Below are 9,837 nucleotides of genomic sequence, written 5' to 3'. Positions count from 1 at the left end.
ATGACTGGCAGTTGTCCATCACAACTGGCCCCCTCCTCCCCGCCCATCTATCATGTTAAAGCCCCTTTCCCCTCTTTGTGGTCTCAGTTTCCTCCACCTGATCCCCAGTTCCTGACTCGGATGGACTGCGGTACTTACGGTAGGACAAACTATTCCTCCATCCGTTCACTGTTTCATCACACTCTTCTTTGTTCCAATTTGGTCATTCTAGTAATTCAATGGTTTGTGATACATTCTAATGGAGTTGTAAGTAGGAGGACATTTTAAAATGTTTCTTAATGAAGCATTTGGTGACAAACAGATAATTAATGAATTCTACATAGCTTTAATCACATTTAATGATAGGTGGTTACACAAACAAGTCCTAATGTTGTGTTATTAACCATTTATCAGCTGTTTTTAAGTCATTCACAGGCAGTTTAAAATCCTTTTTGAAATGTGTTTGAAACTCATCGTGACATGTTGAGCTTGAAGAATCCTCCTTTACCATGGATACCAACGGTAGTTTGACAAAAGATTTTAACCCAAGGTCCACTTATGAGAATACTCCTGAGCTTTCAGCTGCATCTGTGGCCCTTATCAGTGCACAGAGTCAGCTCAGTTCTCATATGTATGAACAGATGAATACTTAATTATGAAAAGAATAAATGGATTTAATAGACTAGAGAGATCTCTTGAAGAAAATGTGTGTGATTGCTGTGCGTATTGAGGCTGATTGGCATCACTTGTGGATGCTTTCTGTAATGTACTGGATGACTTACAGATGCCAGTGGGCTTTAAATGGCTGTCATAATGAGTGTATGCAAAGTTGATCAATGTGCAACAGTGAATATTTGAACACTTGGATGGAGTTTGTATTGTATACAGGTGCCATGTATCATACAAATCATAATAGCTCTCAGTCTGAGCTGTGAGCTGAGCCTGTGTTGATCAGTTGATTAGCGAGGTATGCTATATTGATATACTGTATAAAATATATAAACACAACATATATCTATGGGATTGTCTTTAAATCTCAAAAGCTCAATAAAAAAATAAATCTATATAACACTTGTTGACAGTGAAAATCGTAGCTCCTATCTACAAACAGTGATGCATGGTTTGAAATATCAATCATCTTGGTTGCGTGAAAATTCTAGGAGAAGATGGGTACCAAAAGTGTCTTTACAAATCGTGTTTTTCAGGAATAGTTTATCAAATATACTAATTGATCTGTATTATATTAAAACACAGAATCACACTAGTAAATTTGTAATATTTCCTATGAATGTAAACTATGAGGACATTATACATCTGGCTGTTCTAAACCATTTATATACTGTTTACAAATGCTACGTATGGGGATTGAAATAAAGCTGTTGCACACTGTGGATAAAGACATATTTGCTTTGATTACATTGTAATGAAAATAAACTCTGTAATATGCTGCTTCTGTGTAAATATGGGCTTGTACTTATTTCAGGGTGTGAAAATGAAATTAACTTTCACTTTTTCTTGTTGTCCTAAGAGCTGGACACCCTGGAGGTTCCTCCTCTCACCCCAACGAGTAAGGAGGTCCTCAGCCAGGCGGTGAAGGCCAGTTTTTCTGGGTTCGCTCAAGAGAGAATCAACCATCACTTTCCACAAGGTACAGAGTCACATGCAGAACATTTCATTCATCAATAGAGGCGTGAAAACCTTTCTTAGTGGAGGTGAGAAGGCCTAGAGCACCATTTGATGCATTCAGAGCTACAGGCGATTCATATTTGTGTTGATCCAGATCCCACCTTGTGGTCTGAATGGGAGGTGAACTACTGGCTGGATTGGTGCCAGGCTGAGTTTGGTCTCCACTACCTGGGTTCAGAACTGAGAGGCCTGCAGGGTGGTGAGCTGTGTGGCCTAGACAGAGAGGCTTTCCTCGGCCTGATGTCCGACTGCACTGCAGGAGAGATCCTGTGGGAGCATCTGGAGGATATGAGGAGAGGTGAAGGCTTTTTTCAACCTACGACAGGTTCTACCAAACTCACCATTTAGCTTGAACTGTGCCTTGCAGATACTTCCATTTACTTACATACTGTATGTGTGTTCAGGTACATGTATAATGTCATCATGGAATAATAACACAATGTGGCCTCTGACAAAAACCTTATCATGTGAATTTGACTCCCCAGAGAATGAATATGACTACAGTTCTTCGTTACCCACATGCACACTTCCATCTTACTGCCAGCTTCAAATCAAAGGTAATAATGTCAGTTAACATGTTTTTTCCACCCTTTGGTCATTGCCATAATTACCACTTACAATTACCAGTTACCTTTTTTTTTATGTCAAGTTTGTATATCATTCTGATGAGATTTACGATTCCTCTTTTCATGTTTCTGCAGAAAACTACTCAGACTGTGTTCAGGATCATTCCGACAAACACAATTACCATGTTCAGCATCATCCCACTGAGAGGACGGACCTTCACTCTCTGGACCCTGTGACGGTGCAACATCAAGACTACTATCTGATCAAAACAGAAGATCCCAGCAGGAACGTGATCACTGCGGCTCCCTTGCAGGAAACAGGAGGAAATGGAGGTGAAAACAGACTTTATACATTTAAACTTGATGGTACAAATCAGATGACAGACATTAATACAGTGTGTCTTTGGTAACAGAACCTGTTACTGTTTGGTCTCAGTCATGCCTATAAATAACATCATTGTTCTAAAAATGCTATTGAAATGGTCACCTGAATCAGAAAAAAGGCATATTTGGTGGAGTTGGTGGAGTGAAAAGTGACTTATGTTAACCGGTGGACACAAACACTTGAAAGGAATGCTAGTTGCTCTGTGTCTGCTTGCTGGGTACATAAACAACTTTTTTCGAAGACATAACAGTTTTACCAACTTATTTTAACTACAATAAGTCATTGTACAGATTTGCAGATAAATACTGAACTCAAAATAATCAATTCATAAAGTTAAGTATATTGACTGGTTAAACAGATTCTATCAATTCACATTAAAATTTTAAACTAGCCAACATCTTGATAAGAGTGGAAAAAAAAGCAGAAAGTTTCTCCCATCAATGAAAAGGCATGATCCTAGACAACAACGTTAACAACTGTCTGACAAAGAAAGTGCAAAATGAAGGAGTACAAAGGAGGCAAAAGTAAAAGAAGTGAATATTAGACAAAAGAAGGCCCAAAAATAAATGCTAGTGTGTCTGTTGGATGTGAAAATAGGCAACTGTGTACTAACACATTTGCTATAACAGCTTTAATGTGATTTTTATGTCAGAAGTTGCATTTTCAGGATACTGTGGAAAACCTATGTTAAAGAATATGCATACCTGTATACATGTATGTACTGTATGTGACATCTACACAGACTGGATAATCAACATGAAGCAAAAACACTTTGTGCAAAACAAATGGTAGCGCTGTCTAGACCAGTATTCATCACAAACAGGTCCCACTTACAGCTGCCAGAGGCTGCTCTGCATAATCACCCGAGAGGCCTCCGTCCTCATTAACCTGCCTTTTTGCTGTACGTGTAGAGACAGACTCTGCTCACAGTGACGACCCGGACATCATGGGCTCTCTATCGTGGGCTGCTCCACTCCAGGATATGGAGCAAGTGACGGAAGAGACCATGTCTGAAGATGTCTTCACTTTTACACAGCCACACATGAGCTTCAAAGAATACGTGGGCAACAAAACAGATCTGGGCAGAGCCATGATACCAGCAGCTGTCCTTGCTGGTTATACTGGTGAGTAGTGGTTGAAGGAGGTACCAGATCAAGTTTTTGTATCTCAGATAGATTTATGTCAGCTGTAACTTTATGCATCAAGTCTTCAAGGCATTCTTCTCACTGTGTCTCAATAGGAAGTGGTCCTATTCAGCTGTGGCAGTTTCTACTGGAGCTTCTCACAGACCGCAGCTGTCAGTCATGTATAAGCTGGACAGGAGATGGGTGGGAATTCAAGCTGACAGACCCTGATGAGGTACTTAATGACTGTGAATCTGTTGAGCAATATAGGATGTAAATTGCTTCTACATTTGGGAAAATCATTTGTTTTCTGTTATATTCACAGTCAGATGAGAAGATGAATATCAGGTCCAGGCAGATATGGGCCGGTTGTGGGGAATCTTTTTCCTGCCAAGGGCCATTTCAATAAACATAACATTCTTCGAGGGCCACACTAAATTGTTGAATACATGCATCATAACCTCTAATGCGATGGCTGGAACTGCTTCACTTTGGGAGCACTGGACTGTTTTCCCTTGCAGCTGTGCAACAGCAACAAGGCTCTCCTTTACAAATTCTCCTTCTGAATGAAGGATATACGGTTAGGTTTGGGTGAAAGCTGCAGCTGTGAAAGCTGCTTGTTGTCCTTGCAGCTCATCCAGTTTGGCATGTTTCAAGCTATAGTGACAGACCAGATTGGACTTCTTCATCACTATGAACACGTAGTTAGCTATTTTTTTCAACTGGTTGATATTACTAGTGTGAGTGTTATCCTCATAAGGTTGACAGGTTTATGCACTGCCAGCAAACAACAACAAACAGGAAGGTAAAACAGTTTTGGAGCTGTTGGCAGACATTTTTCACCTTTGAGCAAGGCTGACATTTCCCTCTGCATTCAGTCTTTGTTCTAAGCTGTGCGACTAATGTCAACTGCTGTTGACCTCTGGAGCTAACGTCTCGCATTGTATCCAGGTGGCTCTGCTGTGGGGTCGGAGGAAGAACAAGCCCAAGATGAACTATGAGAAGCTGAGTCGTGGTCTCCGATATTACTACGACAAAAACATCATCCGCAAGACGGCCGGCAAACGCTATGTCTACCGCTTTGTCTGCAACCTACAAGGCCTGCTGGGATATGAGCCTGGAGAGCTGCACGCCATGTTGAACATCAGTGAAAAGCATCGCCAATGACCTCAGCAAACACTGGCAAGAAGGAGCAAAGAGTCACTTTTTGAATCAGATCTTTCAGTGTATAACTTTTAATTAGCATCATGATTTATGAGAAGCGACCATCTGCGTTTCAGAGGGCGATACACAGTGAGGTGATGAGAGGACTGGTTCCTTTGAATGACTCATGAATGACTGTGAACTTAGCGAGCCCTATAGTAGCTCCAGCTGGGAGACAAGTGTGAGTGCTGAGTTCGCTACACTTCCCAAGCTCTCTAATAAATCAACAGCTCTGTTAAATACCACCATCATGTCAACACAAGCAAAGCAGCCCTCAAAAATGTACCTTTTGTGAATCTTGGCCAAATTGGCTACCTGCTCACTTCTGACTCACAGAAGTGAGCGCCAACAGCTCTGCTGAAGTCTGGCTCACTGGATTTGTAGTTGTGAGCGACTCTCAGTTTGCCTCAGTGGGTCTTTGCTTTGTGCTGCTGGTTAAGCACGCTGAATGAGGGTCTGTAACTGAGCAGCTGAGAGGCTCTCTGAGTCAGATCTTATGCACAACTGCACAAGGATTTAAGAGTCGTTCAAGACATTCGAACATCAATAACACAGTGTGTGCTGTATGTGTGTGTACATGTGTGCCAGGATGCTGAGGTTGTCTGCTCATTTTTCTGCTCTGAGTCTTGAGTGGAATGTAGCACTTTATCTTGACTATTGCGAATGTCAAACAATAAAACTCTCAGCTAACTCATTCATGTCATTGATTTCTCTGTGAATAGATGAGACTGATGCATTTGGTTCGTCAGTACAGTGTTTACTGCATAATATTGTATTAAAATAATATCTTTCATTTCAAAAAAATACATCACTTGTTGATTACCTGTGGAATTTAACAGTGTTTTAGCCCATGTACTAAGTGGACTGAATGTAGACACGCTGACTTAAAATTACACAGCAATTAAACAGTGAATGTGTTTTGCCTACGTTTGTATTAAGTGGATACAGGTGGAAGCTCTGGAAGAAGAAAATAAGCATTTAAATAAGTTTCTGAGCAAGAACGTAAAAATTCCCATCAGCCTTAACTTTACTATGGTTAGTGCTGTTTTGCAACTGTTTTCATGCTACCGTGCTAAACTAAGACGGTGTCCATGGCTAGCATTACCTGCTGAACATCAACAACATTCACATCAACCGAAGCACTGCTGTTTTCCATCTGAACAGCTGCTTAACATTGTCACAGCACTTTCATATCAAACGCACAAATTCAACATTGTGCAAAGCCATTATTTCCAGCGTGAGAGCAGCTCTGCTCTCTTGTGCAGCAGTGTAAGAACCAGCGACCTGCACTGAGCAGATTTTCATTGTCATCCAAATAATTCCTTCCAGCGAGAAGCTAAGCAGACGGGGTGATTTGTCAAGACTGAGGCGGTGAACTCAGGGATCCAGCCTGAAAGAATCCCTGCCAGGAGGTGTTTTAACAGAGATCAGCTGGTGGTTGGGCTAATGGAACCTGACTGATGTATTCAGTCAGCCTCCTCTGCCTTTCACTTCACTACATGCAATATGTGAAGCAGGCTGTGTGTGGGTGACTGGAATAGTGAGCTCCTGCAGAGAAATCAAGCGGTCTAATTTAACATCTCTGGTTCACAAGAAGGTTTTATTGATTTATCGGCTTCTAATATCTCAGGAGATTCATTTCTGCTCCTCTGGATTTAAGAATGGCTCCTTGCAGTCTAACCCTGACTGATCTGCAAAAGTGGTTTATAATACAGCGTAGTGAACTGTATGCTCATGTAAACAGTATACACGAGTGCTGAAAATATGTGTTTATGGAGGTTAAGCCAGGATGAACTTTAGTGTGATTTAATGCTATGGTTGGGTGTTTTTGGATAAAGCAGTCTTAGTAACTTAAGTTCCCTGGCATAGTTTTGGGCACCTTCCAGGGTCATCCAGCTCTAAATAAGTCTATAAAAGCTGACATGACATGATGACAGGTTTTCTATCCATTAAACAACTTTGTATAATAAAACACTTCCTACTTTCCTCCTTGTAGGGACACCATAAGAAAACAAGACAATATGAAACAAAAAAGCAACAATGAGGCATTTTAGAGGAAAGGAGAAAAAAATGACACAATCTGGAAATAGTTGTGTTCTTAACTTTTGTGTCACACAGCTCCACTTGAGTTCCCCCACACACATACTGAAACACCAAGCCAGCATTAAAAAATGTATTCATCTGTTTAGGTTTTGGGGCAAGAGAAAGCACAATCTTAGTATGGATGGATGGCTGAAAAAGCGATCAGCTTTTCCAACAAGTGAGAAGTGGATTTACTTTAATGTCTGTACTTGTGAAATATTATTTCAAAATTTCAAATAACTGGTGGTGCCTCCATTAAAATGAATACTTATTAATCCAAGTGTACAAAATAAAATCAGTCTTTTTGTCTCAAATAAATGAAAATACAAATTATATCCAATATCAATAAACACAAAGTAATGCTTTGCTTCTGTTATTTCCTTCAAGTCTTCTTAACTTTTTATCTGCTACCTCTATTTAACTCTAACATCAAAAAATGCATAACATCTTTAAGCTATGAACAACAATATTATTACTAATATACTGTGGGCCCTCTCTTTCTCTCTCTCTCTCTCTCTCACACACACACACACACACACACACACACACACACACACACACACACTTTGCAACAAACCAAATAGTAACGAAACACTGTTGCAGGCCTGAATCGTGGGAGTGTGGAAGACTAAAACTGTAATGGTCGCATCACTTGATAACACAAGCAATGAAAATAAAATGGCATGTGCTAGTTTATCAGTACTCACGAATCCAGGGAAATTCAGCGGAGCAGGTGAGTGGAAACATATTAATGGACGGCAGCACACCAGCAGGAGGGAAATCACTCTCCATAGTGGTCCATTGGAAGTTTCCAGGTCCTCTCTCTGTCAGTCACAAATCTCCGTCATCCTGAATCACATACATTACCTGAGCAACAAGTCCATACACTATTTCATGTCGATCTAGCAATAACTTGTCTTCACCAATTTAAGCACAAGCAACGCTAACGGTACGACAGCAAAGCTAATGGCTATTACGCTAATGCTAACACTAATCATGATTAGCGACACACTCTTTATACACATCACATTTAGTCACGGTATAAAAACAGTACAAACTCTTACGTAGGTCGTCTAGATCACAATAAGTCCAACTGTAGGATAACCTGTTGTCAACCCTTGAGTCAGGAATGTTATTGTCTCTCTCTCTCTCTCTCTCTCACAACATGTGATGTTCTCCTGTCGATAATAATTTGCTTCTGTCTCCAAAACTCAAAACTTATTCAGCCTACGACTAAGCCCCATCCCTTTTTGTAGTCACGCACCTGAATTGGCTGTTAACTTTAGGACCTTCCAATTAAAATGAAACGCAAAGATTGACATTGGGCTGCAATCCAAGTTAGATCGTCATACTGACTACATGTGCTGGCCATACATATCAAACTGTGCTTATTCACATGAACTCCAACATTTGACCTTTTAACTGTGAAGACTATGTCTTACATTTTTGAAAAATTTTAACCATAAATATACATTTTACGCATTCATTTTACCTTTCTTGAACTATTTACATCCTGTTGTCTAAATTAATTTTAGCTAGAGCTACACCCTCCCCCTTCTGACTGTCTAGATGTTCTCATCTGATACCTTATGTCTCTTTTCAACTTTGAAGGGTGCTTCCTTTTTCATCATCAGACAACATACTGGAGGATTTGTGCCTTTTCACTGGTGTTCTGACTTCTTTGTCAGCTGAATGACCATCCCATGATGCATGATGGTAACAGGCTCACTGGCTGGGTTTCCAGGTTGATCATAAGACAATCGAATGACTGACTGGTTTTGGTTCTCTCTGGGACTTTCGGGGAGAGATTCGCCTTTGGGGAACTCTTCAGCATTTGTTTCCATAGCTGTTTTATCTTCTGAGACTTCAGAGCTCTCCTCGTCCTGACTCTCATTATCTCCAGGGTTTTGATAGGGTCTTGAGAGATGTACCTCACCCTTACCTTATCCAAATCAATTGATCTTTGACTTGGTCGAGTATGCTGTGATCTTGTGACAGGTTTTCTCTTAACAGGTCCTGTATCATCAGAAAGGTTAGACAGTCTAACTAGATAACCTATGGGCAAAAGATGATCTCTGTGTAGAGTTTTTACCACACCAGAGCCATGTTCTGGTTTGACCTTGTATACTGGCAGGTTCTGCAATGCTTGTTTATGCTTTCCTGTTAGTCAACATTCCGAATAAGGATTTTGTCACCTTCTTCCAAGGCCAGATCTCTTACACATTGGTCATAGTGTACCTTCAAGTGACTTTTTGTGGCTGCCTCAGATGCCAACTTGTAGGCATTCTGCAAGTCTTTCCTTATCCGAGCGACATGCTGTTGGTAAGAGGACTCACTCTCTCCATCTGGTGATGTACCAAATCAGATGTCGACTGGTAACCTTGCTTCCCTTTCAAACATCAAGCAATATGGCAAGTATACTACAAAGCTGGATCTTAAAAGTCCCATACTGTAAAGCTTTTTCAGTAAGTTACATAGGTCTATGACTTCGATAAAACATGTTTTTGAAGCTGTTTGCTGGAAATAGCTTTTAGGAAAAAATTCTCGCCTCCCTGTATTTCCTTCTGTTTCAGTCCCTTTCAGAATGTGCTGTTTCTGGCGTCTGTAGCTTTAAATGCAAATGAGGTGCTGCTCATGCCTATGCCCCACCTATAAACTGTTACCGTGCTAAAGGGGAGAGCGTACTCATGTAGCACTACCCGTCTGGAAGTAGCAGACGGCGGCAATGAACAGACCGAGTGCTTCAGTAGTTTAACTGTACATGCTCGAACCTGAATCGGATTCTGAAGGAGGGGAGGCTCCTACAGAACCT

The 9,837-nt window shown here is 40.8% G+C and overlaps 1 protein-coding gene across 1 annotated transcript; it reads left to right on the top strand.

Annotated features, from left to right (window-relative positions):
• On the top strand, window positions 1-4,907 carry LOC143317488 (protein c-ets-2-A-like). Its single transcript, XM_076725641.1, has 7 exons — window positions 1-139; window positions 1,508-1,627; window positions 1,760-1,963; window positions 2,367-2,564; window positions 3,528-3,740; window positions 3,857-3,975; window positions 4,692-4,907. Exons 1-7 carry the CDS (start codon window positions 1-3, stop codon window positions 4,905-4,907), a joined length of 1,209 nt encoding a protein of 402 aa, XP_076581756.1.
• The last annotated feature ends 4,930 nt before the right edge of the window (window positions 4,908-9,837 follow it).

This window comes from Chaetodon auriga, chromosome 24 (assembly GCF_051107435.1).
Source record: "Chaetodon auriga isolate fChaAug3 chromosome 24, fChaAug3.hap1, whole genome shotgun sequence".
NCBI classification, from domain to species: Eukaryota; Metazoa; Chordata; class Actinopteri; order Chaetodontiformes; family Chaetodontidae; genus Chaetodon; species Chaetodon auriga.
Note: the sequence above shows the minus strand (reverse complement) of the source record. Positions and strands in the feature narration are given on the sequence as shown.

What these genes read in the sequence shown, in the direction of transcription:
- LOC143317488 (XM_076725641.1), top strand. Translation starts at nt 1, where the DNA reads ATGACTGGCAGTTGTCCATCACAACTGGCCCCCTCCTCCCCGCCCATC. An exon ending in GATGGACTGCGGTACTTACG is followed by an intron (nt 140 to 1,507) that starts GTAGGACAAACT and finishes TGTTGTCCTAAG; the next exon opens with AGCTGGACACCCTGGAGGTT. An exon ending in AGCTGACAGACCCTGATGAG is followed by an intron (nt 3,976 to 4,691) that starts GTACTTAATGAC and finishes CATTGTATCCAG; the next exon opens with GTGGCTCTGCTGTGGGGTCG.